We start from the raw sequence: 13234 nt of genomic DNA, 5'->3' as shown, positions 1-13234 counted from the left end.
CCAGTGATGGCCCTGTGGCTGCCAGGAGTGTGCAGATGTGAGCTCCTTACAAATGAAAGGATGACCCCTGCTCTCGGGAGTCATCTTGCTTCCTTCTGCCCTTTGAAGAGTTCATGGAGTGAAGCAAATGGCGTACATTTCTTTCCACAATTGTGTGTTTTTGCCATTACAGTGACTTAATCGTATCCCCACCTTCAACAGGAATGCTTTCGGCTCAAGAATGAATCTGCTTGATCTTTATTTCATGAAGATAGGCTTTCTGCCTGAATGACTATTTCTCGGTTGTATGAGAAACAACTAGCAAATGCAAACAGAGAAACAGCCTGTTAAGACAGGTGCTGAGAGCTCCAGTTTATTTGTTTTGCTCTTTCAGTATGAGATTTTTTTTTTTTTTTCCTAAAATGGCCAGTATTTTATTCCAAACAAACCTGAGACTGTCTTTAACCCCGGACATGATTAGGAGGTTTGCAGCATGGTAGGACCAGCTCTGTGGACTGGGTATGAGATTTAGACTTGTCATTTTTTTCTCTTAGTGAAATTATGCATCGGGTCCCAGACTAGGCCTAGCTAGCAAATATTCTAAGGGGATCACAGTCATCTTACAACTGAAACTGGACTGCACCATCCATGCCACACACATCATTGAATGTAATCTTAAAAATGGCTTCTGCAATTGTTGTGTGAATTAGTTCCAGGCAATTGTATATTTTTTTGTATGTTAAATGTCAGTTTATTTAGTATAAACATAAAATGTGGTCTAAATGTTACGCTAAAAGGTGGCATTTATAAAACATGCTAAGAACCTCAGGATCTAGACAAGGCCAGGACCTCCCTCTCTTTGTGTCTTGCTCTGGACATTTTTGCCCATGAATGGCTTGTGGATTCCTATAGCCCTGTCTGGCATGCACTGTTACTGAAAGGGACCACATGGCATGAACTTGAGCTGCACTAATTCCTTTGGGGATAGTCCACCTACTCTCTGTCCATGTTTCTTTTTAACTCCCAGTCTGTTATAGGAATCATTTAAAATCCTTTTAGCCTGAGAATCTTCTGGTTTGAGTTCAAGCTAAAAACCTATCTCTTATTGGTTAGAGACACTGATTCCAAATTACTTACTATGAAGAACACATAATATTTCCTTCTCAGTTTTTTTCAGTTTGGATTAGAGGAGGGAAGGGGAGACAGGCAAACACATCATCTAATTTTTGTTTTACCATTCCAAATAAACTCTCTGGTTTCACTGGCACTCTGAGTTCCGGTGAAAAATGGGTGGAATGAAGCTTGTATTATCATGAATATTCAACAATATTATATCTATAGAAATTGAAGCAATTGTGAAGGATATATAATAATTCAAATTTCACTCTGCATTAGGTCAGATTTCCAATGCTATACCTAAATACCTGAGGGTATTTTGGCTCATATTACAAGGTTGAAAGGTTTATTTTGGCTCACTGTTTCAGTCCATGATTGCTTGGCCTTGTGGCTGTGGGCCTGTGGGAAGCAGAACATCATGGTGGGGGAGTGCACAGTGGGGCAAAGCTGCTCACTTCATGGCAGCCAGGAAGTAAAGAGAGAAAGAGGAAGGAGCTGGGGTCCCAATATCACCTTTAAGAACAGGCCCCCATGATCTAACTTGCTTTCATCAGGCCCCACCTCTTGACTATTCCATCACAATTGGTGACCAAGCCTTTCATATAAGTACCTTTGGGGGACAGGTAAGGTCCTAACTATAGCAGAATCTAAATGTGTAATGAGTGAAAATGTAATACTAAACTTTAGGCTAAGGGAAGTTTTATGGAAACAACACATTTTTGTAAAAGTCAAATTGCTAGTGACCTAGCTTGATCAAGAGAGAGGCAATCTGTCTGGGAAAAATAAATTGCATTCTGGGGTAAAATTTACACAGAAATCAGCACGATGCAAATTTTATGGTCATTTGAATTCAGATGATCTAATTTGGGGTTTAATAATATAAGGATGAATTTACCGTCTTATAGGTAACAAATTATACAATGCCCTGTATATTTTAAAATGAAATAGTTAAAACGATGAGGGGAGGCCTTTCCCTAGAATTCCAGTTTACTGCACTTGACTGTAAAATTTTGTGTGACACTAATATCCAGAGTATACAAAGAACTCAAAAAATTAGACAATAAGAGAACAAACAACCCAATCAACAAATGGGCCAAGGACCTGAACAGACACTTCTCAGAGGAGGACATACAATCAATCAACAAGTACATGAAAAAATGCTCACCATCTCTAGCTGTCAGAGAAATGCAAATCAAAACCACCCTAAGATACCATCTCACTCCAGTTAGATTGGCAGCCATTATGAAGTCAAACAACAACAAGTGCTGGCGAGGATGTGGGGAAAAGGGTACACTTGTACATTGCTGGTGGGACTGCAAATTGGTGCAGCCAATTTGGAAAGCAGTATGGAGATTTCTTGGAAAGCTGGGAATGGAGCCTCCATTTGACCCAGCTATTCCCCTTCTCGGTCTATTCCCTAAAGACCTAAAAAGAGCATGCTACAGGGACACTGCTACATCGATGTTCATAGCAGCACAATTCACAATAGCAAGACTATGGAACCAATCTAGATGCCCTTCAATAGATGAATGGATAAAAAAATGTGGCATTTCTACACAATGGAGTATTACTCTGCATTAAAAAATGACAAAATCATAGAATTTACAGGGAAATGGATGGCATTAGAGCAGATTATGCTAAGTGAAGCTAGCCAATCCCTAAAAAACAAATGCCAAATGTCTTCTTTGATATAAGGAGAGTAAGTAAGAACAGAGTAGGGTCGAAGAGCATGAGAAGAAGATTAACATTAAACATGGATGAGAGGTGGGAGGGAAAGGGAGAGAGAAGGGAAATTGCATGGAAATGGAAGGAGACCCTCAGAGTTATACAAAAGTACATACAAGAGGAAGTGAGGGGAAAGGGAAAAATAATACAAGGGGGACAAATGAATGTCAGTAGAGGGGGCAGAGAGAGAAGAGGGGAGGGGAGGGGAGGGGAGGGGAGGGGGGATAGTAGAGGATAGGAAAGGCAGCAGAACACAACAGACACTAGTATGGCAATATGTAAATCAATGGATGTGTAACCGATGTGATTCTGCAATCTGTATATGGGGTAAAAATGGGAGCTCATAACCCACTTGAATCAAAGTGTGAAATATGATATATCAAGAACTATGTAATGTTTTGAACAGCCAACAATAAAAAATTAAAAAAAAAAAAGTTAAATAAATAAATTCTGAGATTATTTGCAACAAATGAAAAAAAAATTTTGTGTGACAGAATATTGCCAGTTAAAGAAGACAAGTATTAATATATTCATTGGGTGCATTTGAATACGCCTTATTGGAATTTATGGGAAACAAAATATCCGTGTTTCTAACTTTGCTTCTCAGGCAGAGATTCCCTCAGTGCACATCAGAGGTGAGAAAAGGTCATGGCCACAGTTCATGGACCATGCTTCTCACAGTCCACTGAACAACCCTTGGGATCACAGAGACCTCACTACAGCACGACTTTACAAAGATATTTTGTATTTGTGTCAGGGGAACTTATTTTTGCACACTTGTGAAGAAGTACAAGTAAGGAATTCTGATAATAGGAATAACACTTTGACTTTCATATCAATCCAGTGGCAAGTTTAAATTTATAATTTGGTGATTAGTTCAAGCATGGTTTTGCATTATTTTCAATTAATTAAATTACTGTTATAATGTATTCAGATGAGAATACATTTGCAATTGACATCATGTTGTAAAATGGAAGATATGCACACCCTATGCTAACAATCTCAGTTTTGAATATATGCCATAGAGAAAGATTTTTTTTTATATGCACCAGGAGATATGCATGCTTGCTTTGTTGCACTGTTGCTTTTAAACAGTGTTGCAAAAATCAGGGAAAAATCAGAATGTCTGACCCTATGAGAACATACGAAGGTATAGTGGTCCATCTGCATTGTGAAGTACTATCAAGTATTTAGGAATAAACATTCGGGCTTTAGTGCGAAGACAAGGAATAATAAAGAAATGATATAGTGAGAAGGGAGAAGGGAAACGTTGACAACCATGTAAAGTTAGATGAATTTTTTGTAAATTTAAATCCACTTAATATTTTATACTTACCCACATATTATATTTTCATATTTATATATGCATATATTTGTTATGGTTTGAATATGAATTGTCTGCCCCAAAGCTCATGTTTAAAAAGCATGATCCCCAATGCAATGAGGTTCAGAGGTGGGGCTTTTAAGTAATGATTATAGCATGAGAGTTATAACCTCATCTGTTACAGCTCATTTAATGGATTAATAATTTGAATGGACTACAGGGTGGTAACTCTAGGCAGATACTGCAGAAAGTAGGGCACTGGGGTTGTGGCCTTGGGGATAATATCTATCCTTGGTCTGCTGTTCCCTTCTTTTTCTGTGCTTTCTGGTTGCTATGAGCTAAGAATCTTTCCTTCTCCACACTCTTCTACTATAATGTTCTGCCTCACCTCAGTCCAAGATCAATGGAGTCAGTTGACCATGGACTGAATCTTTCAAAATGTGGTCCCCAAATAAACATTGCCTCTTTTTAATTGTTCTTGTGAGGTATCTTGTTTATAGTGACAAAAATCTAACATATTTTATCTTATTATTATGATTTAGATATGAGATGTCCCCCCAAAACTCATATGTGAGACAATGTAAAAAAGCTTAAGGGTAAAATGATTGGGTTATGAGAGCCTTAACTTAATCAGTATTTTGATCCACTTGAATGGATTAACTGTGTGGTAACTGCAGACAGTCTTTACTTCCTTGTGCCATGTTCTGAGTTGTTTTTTTTTTTTTTTAACCACATTCTTCCACATTTTTCTGCCATTATGTCCTGCCACACCTTGGGCCTGGAGGAATGGAATTGGCCAAGTATGCACTGAGACTCTGAAACTCTGAACACCAGAGAAGCTTTTCCTCCTCTAAAACGGTTCTTATTGCATCTTTTGGCCACAGCAGCAAAAGGCTGATTGAGACCTTTTTATATGCATATGTATATATATTTGGAGAGAGGTGTCTAACTTACAAATGCCTTGTATTTGGAGAGGGGAGGCCGACATATTTCATGTAACAGCCATATCAACACTCACAAGGTCCCCAACTTGCCTTGCATGGTCTTGTATTTCCCAAGGAAGAAACAATGCATGTAGAGAGAAACCACCCTCAGCTGGTTGGCCTCAGTCACCCTAATCACAGCAGGCAGAGGCACATGACTGACATTTCCACCATAATCAGTGGAATTAGGGCAGGTGGTTCTCTCACTGACAGAAGGGTCCAGGCAGACCAGTAATGAGGCTCATCATATGAGTATGATATTTGTGTGTTCCTTACAGATGCTATATGCTCTAGTGTTGTAATAATTCACTTGTTAATCCTCCCTGGAGCATCCATGCTCAGTTACAAAGACCATGCTCTGCTTATCTTCGTAATTCCAGTACTGAACAGGTGGCACCTAAGTGACACTTGAAAATTCTTAGGCTGACTAAAGCAGTGTTTTCATTGCTGAACAAAAATACTGGTATGGAGAATTAATTACCTCTCAAACTACAGCCATGTGTCAGTTATTGATGGGGGTATATTCTAAGAAATGTGCCATTAGGTAATTTTGCTGTGGGGTGAATATTGCAGTGGGTGCTTAAACGAAGGCAGCTGTAATGTCCGTAGGTGACAGAGTCATATGTATATTCTGTCATCAGCTGAAATGTTGTCATGCTGTTTCTGTAATTATCCTGTTGACTTACTTTCAAATTCCTTAGAAGACCATTGTATTGGGCTGGAGGTGTAGCTTAGTGGTAGAGCACATGCCTAGCATATGTGAGGCCCTGGGTTCCATCCTCAGCACCTCATAAAAATAAATAAATAAAATGGGGGTATTGTGTCCAACTACAACTAAAAAATAAACTATATATATATATATATATATATATATATATATATATATAATGAAGGCCATTGTATTCCTGGGCTATGTAGAAAAATTAACTAATTAATAACTGACTAAATTCAATCAACAGTGCTCTGTTGAGTTGATATGTGATCTTTAATATATGAATGTTATTTACCAAACCAAATATAGTCAATTTGCATATTTCTGTATATAGTATATATTTTAGCATCAAATATTATCTAAAGCAAATGGCATTCTGCATCTTGACAGGTCTCTAATGACATTTTTTTCTGACATTTTTGAACTAGCATAGAGCACCAGATATGAATAATCTGGTGTAAACAATGTACATATCTAATGATTAATGGGTGATGTGCACTAATCTTGTTTTAATTGTGTTTAAATTTAGTGCTGTATGTTTGGTTATAAAAAGAAATAGACTTCTAGAAATAATGACAGAATAGAAGTCAACATATTGTAATTTTCTTCCCCTTTTTATGTTCCTAGAGACTTGAGGTTTAACAGAATAAGAGAAATTCCAGGGAGTGCCTTCAAGAAACTCAAGAATCTGAACACTCTGTGAGTACTTATTGCTAATCTGTGGGGTTCCTAAAATTACGACCTACTTGGTTTGCAATTTACCATGAAAAGTCATTTTAAAAATAAAGAACAGTCTATAGAAGAATGAAATCTAGTTAGGGGACTTGTAACCAGCAAAATTCAGTTGCTTTTTTCCACAGCCAATATTTTTCTTTACTTCTGAACTTGGAAGATATTCCTCTTTATCTGTTATTTATGTTTAACTTGCTTAGAAAAGTTTCTCAAAATGAAGAAACTGAGAGAAAGAGTGATTATATACCTTGTCTGTGGGTCCCCTGGCAAAAAAGCCATAGAATGGAATTAAGACTCATGACTTCCTGAGTCCAAAGCCCATTCTCTCTCCAGTATACTGCTGTATTTTATTTGCAATATCACAAGACCCCTATAAAATCACCAAAAATGACAATTTTATGGCTAAGCACTGATAAAAATTTCCAGCATTTAAAAACTTACATTTTATTTATGGAACAGCTATCCGTTATCTCTTTTGTATTTAGCAGTTTGTGGGCTTTGGATTCAGACTCAAATGTACCTGAATCTACTGTGCTGTAGCTGATAGTCTGTCCTTGTGGAGTAGTCAGTAAACAAAACCCCAACTGTGTGGTGGCGGGATTGTAAATTAGTACAAACATTTAATCAATAAAAGAGTTTCCTCAAAAGACTAGGCATGGAGCCACCATCAGACCTAACTATATCAATCCTCAGTATTTCATCCAAAAGAATTAAAGTCACTATACTATAGAAATATAGGTATACCCACATATATAACAGCATAATTCACAATAGTCAAGTTATGGAGCCAGCCTTATTGTCTGTTAACAGATGAATAGAATAAGAAAATGTGTTGTATATACACAATGGATAAAAAAGAACAAAATTATGTCATTTGTAGGAAAATGGATGGAACTTGAGAGCATTATGTTAAGCAAAATAAGCCAAACTCAGAAAGTCAAGAGTCATATAATTTCTCTCATATATGGAAGACAGAAAAAGAAAAAGGTAGGGCAGTATCTCATAAACATAAAAGGGGGACCAGTAAAGGAAGGGGTTAGGGTTAGGGTTAGGGGAAGGGAGGAAAAGAGGGAAAGGGGAGGTACTGGGAATGAAAATGGTCAAATTGTATTATGTTCATGTATGAATTTGCCATGATGAATCTCACTATTCTGTATATATAACACACCAATAAAAGTTTTTAATAAGCCAAGTCATAGTACATAACTAATTTTAAAAAAGTATGGTAAATGCAGTGCTTTGAACAATGATGACAGGAGGCTTAAAAGTATTAAGAGTGCTCAGTGTTTAAAATCATTGATTTTAACCCCCAGAGAGAATACACTAAAAGTTAAGAATATCCAGTGTGGCTAATCCCATGTGAGTTCATTTGTCTTCTTGTCATAATATTCTCATAACAGAGTTAGCAATCTTATCAACATGGTTCGACTTCTCACCATATTCTGGCCAACTTATCCTTTCTAACTTTAGAGCTGAGATCATGACTTTACTTGTACTTTTCCTAACTGGTTCCTTTCCAATAAAAGATGCCTGTATATACACATTTTATCATCATGTCTTCGGTTGGGAGGATATAAGAGTATAACAAAGTAGGGACTGCAGGATATATATATATATATATATATATATATATATATATATTTTTTTTTTTTTTTTTTTTTTAATAAGCAAGCAATTCTTGAACATTATGCACAAAAGTTTAAAAGTTTCTTGGAGTGCTTGTGGACATGCTTCTCCCTCTTTAGCAGAGATCTGATTTAGTGCCTCTTGGGGGACAGCATGATTGAAGCCTTCTACCACTGTCTACTGAAACATGTAGATGATAAATAAGTATCATATTTATTTATGAAATTGCTAATATTACCAAAGTTTATTAATAATGTTATTTAATCTCTTCATTTGAGATAGTTGACACTTAAAAATATTTTTTTTTCTGAGAATAATAAAAAACTGATGATTTCTATTGCAGTTAGGCTATTGTGGAATTATAATGTGTAACATTAGTGATTAGTGAATAATCCAACTCTTCATTTGGAAGAAACTATGCTTATAATTAATTTTTGCTTAACTATTTTAATTCCAAAACCATAATAAAATGATTTAGTAATTAGTGTGAATGAAAAACCTTGTTTTCTGCTAGTTGTTTTACACACATTATCTCCATTTTCTGCTACTATGTTCTGTGGTAGGTGTTATTATTTATAAAGAGATGAAGAGACTGAGGCTCATGACTAATGTAATTTACCCAAGTTCATCCAACTCAAGGGGCAGGCAGTGGTCACCCATAGTTTGATCAGTGAACTTTTGGACTGTGTAGTTTGTGGTGACAGAATTCAGGAAAGCTATTTCCTTGGAGTAATTGATGGTAGATCACCTAAATAGTAAAGTGTATGTGTATGTGTGTGTGTGTGTGTGTGTGTGTAAGTGAGAGAAGGAAGGATGGGGGGAGGAGAGGAAGTTCGAGGTGGGAGGAATTGTTCTCTTCAGAAAATGAGCTAAGAGATGAGACATTGAAAATTCCCGAAACTCCAGTTAAGAGAAGACCCAAGGGTCTTTACTAACTTATTGTAAGGGAAAAAGTAAATATGGGTCAAAATTTTAAAAATAGAGTGAAACATTTCATGTAAGAATATGAAAAAATCTTCACCATATGGCTCTGATACCAATATAGCAATATTAAGTGTTCCCATGTTTCTGGGCTGCCTTTGTACCACATTGCATAGATGTTCCTTTGTTCTCATGTGGTTTAAAACAAATGCCAACCACATTGGTCCTGTGTTATAAAAGGAAAGGTTTTCCTCAGGAACAGTTGGCATTTTGTATTAAACCCAGAGCTTGTTAAGAGGTTTATTAAAAAAAAAACCCTGGAAATGTTATGTATTATCAAAGTCTATGAACTACAGGGTAAGCTCAAGGATCTGTTAACTAAACACTCCAGATTTTGCCCCCAAAGTGCAGACAAGTGAGACCTGGCAGAACTTGGTGACTCACCATGATGTGTCTGCCTTCCAGTTTCTGGGTGAAACTGATAAGAGTAATATGGTTGGGAAGCAGACTGGAATTTCATGGTGGACCATTCAATTATGTTTATGAAAAAGATGCTTTCTGGCCCAAGGTAGTCCAAGTTCACGTTGAATGTTTTCTGCCACAGATGTGGAAATAACTAAGGGTAAGAGATCCTGGTTTCTTTTGGTGGGCAATAATATTTGAAACCAGAATCTGAATCATTAAATATGTAACTGTATACACACACATACACACACTCACACATACAATCATGTATTTATATTGATGCCTCCAGATCAATTCTAATGTCACATGGTTTTCCTCCCTCTAATTTTTCCCCCCATTCCATATTCACATCTTTTTGGAATCCGACAGTAGAATGTATTTACTTATTTAGTATTTTATAGAATGCTCAAAATAGTTTCAGAACTATTTTACACCAAGCATGACATCACAACAAGTGTACTAAATTAAGTGGAAAATAGCTGTGCGAGTCTTGTTTTCTTGTGTGTCAGGGAGAATGCAGTCAAAATGCTGTATTTAAATTACTCAAATTAATCTTTTCATTCCTCTGAGTTTATCTATTTGCTACATAATTAGATTTGTTTTCCTTTACATTGATTTTCAGGATTTGTTTTTATCTTGTTTGATACATGGTTCGTCCTCCATTTCCATTAATTCTGTATCTCTGGATTCCACCAATCATGGATCAAAACTATTTGGACAAACAAATCACATTTGTACTGAACATGAACAGACTGTTTTTTCTAATTATGATTGCCTAAACAGTACAGTGTAAGAACTACTTATGGGGCATTTATATTGTATTTGCTATATAAGTAAATTAGAAATGATTTAAAGTCTATAGGAGGATGTACATAGGTTATATGTAAACACGACACAACTTTATATAAGGCACTTATGTAGTAACAGATTTTAGTATGTACAAAGTCCTAGAAAAAAATTGCCTATGGATACTGAGGAATGACTTTAATATTGATGCAAAATTCAGAAATATATATAAAAAAAGACACATGAAATCTTATTACTAACCTTATCACATTGGTAACCTTAGGTATAAGTATCCCATTAAAATTTAATATCCATTTTTATGATTTTTTTCTTTTGATATGTTTATATGTATACATGTATTTGATATATATTCATATATAAAAACTATATATATATATATATATATATATATATATATATATTTCTTATTGCAGCTTCTTTTTTGCACAAAGGTGACATATTTTACTTTTTATTACTTAATGACATCTCCTGGACCTCATTCCGTTAATAGTTCACAGTCTTTACAGAAATATTTAAATGGCACCATTGTATGCAGTTGTGCGAGTTCTTCATGGATATTAAAGTTCTCCCCAACTTTTTTGTTCCTACTAAATATTATTCATAATTAAATATCAAATTAACTTGTTCACATATTATCTTCTACTTGAAGGTAAATTTTTAGGAGTGAGGTTGGTAGATTAATGGTTCAATGCTTATACCATTTGTTGAATGTTCCTAATGCTTCCTATAGCAGGACAATTGACACTGTCACCAACAATGCATACGGATGTCTATTTCACTATAGACTTGCCCAGGCAATGGTCACCAAGTTTTTAAATTTGATGATTTTTTTTTTTTGCTGATCTAATAGGTATGAAATGATATTTCAGTTTAGTTTTAATTTTCATTCTCACATCTGAGTTAAATAAATTTTTTATGTTTAAAGGCCTTTTGTTTACTTTTTCCTGTGACCTGCCTGTTCATGCCCATTGTCCAGTTTTATATCAGGAGTTGACAATATCTTTATTTTTAACTCTTTATATTTATTTAGCCTTTTCCTGCAATGTGTGGAATAAATATGTCAATTTTTAATTTGTCTTTCCTGAAGATATTCTGTTGTTTATAGTACTAAAGTTTTAGTTTTTAAATTTTTCAGTAGTTAAATTTATGCATACTGGGGCTGGAGGTGTAGCTCAGTGGGATAGAGCTCATCTAAAATGTGCAAAGCCCTGCATTCCATCCCCAGCATCATAAATAAAAATTACCTCCTTTCCTTTTTATGCTTTTAATTTTTGAGCCATAATTATAAAGCCTTTCCTTGACCTGAATTCATAAAAGAATATACCAGATTTCCTTTTAACAGCTGTATGGTTTCAGAATTTTTACATTTAGATCTCAGATCTATTCAGTTTCTTCAGTGCTTCTTGTATAAATCCAATTTTATCATTTCTCCAAGTGCCCAGCCCTGGTTATACCACCGTTTATTTCAAAAGTTCACTGATTTAATGTCACTTTTATTACATACTAGATTTTCATATGTAGTTGAGCTAATTTTCAACTTTCCCTTCTTTTGTACTAATAGACTATTTTTAGAACAATCTCTGACTTACAGAAAAATTGAGCTGCTAGAACAGAGTTCCTATCTGTTCCCCTCCCTTGGCCTCACACAGCTTTTTCTATTACACATGTCTTACATTAGTATGGACCATTTATCACAGTTAATGAAATAATGCTGATATCTAATTACTGACTAAAGCACATCATTTACTCAGACTTTCTTACTTTTCACCCATGATTTTTTTTTTTCTGTTCCAGGATCCCATCTAGAGCCCCACGTTACATTTAGTTGTCATGTTTCTTTAAATTCCTTTTGGCTGTGACAGTATTTTTAGAATTTTCCTGTGTTTGATGACCTTGGGAATTTTGAGGAGCACTGGACAAGTAGGTCATAGGATGTCTCTGTTATATATAGTGCTGTTAAATCACATATCGAGTTTTTTTTTTCTTGTGGTTTCTTGCTAGTGTACACAATGCAATCAATTTTTGTATATTGGTGTTGTATTCAGTGATCTTGTTAAATAAATATTAGTTATAATTCTTTGCTTATAGATCTTTTGGATTTTATGTGTACATAACTATGCCCTTTGGGAAAAAAAGTTTTTCTTGTCAATCCTTATGTATCCCTCAGGGGACAGCGTCTTGGTTTCTTCATATTAGCTGATTTTTTGAAAAGGTTGATTTGAGAATATAGTGGCATCCAATGAAGTAGTGATTGATTTGTGACAAACTACTGACAACTGATCATTCTGTCTTTACTCCTACATGATTATGAAGTAAATGAATTATTCTTTCTTTTGTTGCTCCACAGTTAACCTCATCACTAGTTGCTAATAGACTAATTTTTTCTCCACAAATTTGGCACTGCAGCATAAATTCCATTCAGCTTCCCCAAAATGCAGGAATTTTTCTGCCTATTGACCTAATTTGATGCTAGATGTGGTTCTCATAATGCAATTTCCCATAACAATTGGGTCAGAGTACCAATGGCAGTAGTAGACAATTGGAAAACAGTCACAGAAAGGTAACCAGGGAGGGAACACTCTCTTTCATCTTAGGATGGTCTCTTCCTAATGAATTTTTCTTCCTCATAGTCCTACAAAAGGAAATTACAGCACCAGCTGAATTAAGGGGTCTTGATGTCTATCATTCAAGTCTTTGGTCATGGCAGAAATATTTAGTGGTGACTAGAGGGCTAGTGGAAAAAGATCCAGGCAGATCAGAGAAAGCTCCCAGTTAGTAAATAGCTGACTCCAAGATCTATGTGTAGAATTTTCAATTTTATTTATCCATAGATTTACATGATCA

General features: G+C 35.5%; 1 protein-coding gene and 1 long non-coding RNA gene across 2 annotated transcripts in view; one reads left to right on the top strand and one right to left on the bottom strand.

Annotated features, from left to right (window-relative positions):
- Window positions 1–13234, top strand: part of Pxdnl (peroxidasin like) — a 471071-nt gene that overhangs the window by 150011 nt on the left and 307826 nt on the right. The window contains exon 2 of the mRNA XM_058573993.1: window positions 6467–6538. Coding sequence (XP_058429976.1) covers window positions 6467–6538 — 72 coding nt within the window. The remainder of the gene's footprint in view (window positions 1–6466; window positions 6539–13234) is intronic.
- Window positions 1–13234, bottom strand: part of LOC124082048 (uncharacterized) — a 34525-nt gene that overhangs the window by 4318 nt on the left and 16973 nt on the right. The window lies entirely within an intron of this gene.

The sequence above is a fragment of the Marmota monax genome, unplaced genomic scaffold, assembly GCF_021218885.2.
Source record: "Marmota monax isolate L192 unplaced genomic scaffold, Marmota_monax_Labrador192_F-V1.1 WCK01_AAM20220418_F8-fsc00044, whole genome shotgun sequence".
NCBI classification, from domain to species: Eukaryota; Metazoa; Chordata; class Mammalia; order Rodentia; family Sciuridae; genus Marmota; species Marmota monax.
This window is presented reverse-complemented; position numbering and strand designations above follow the sequence as displayed.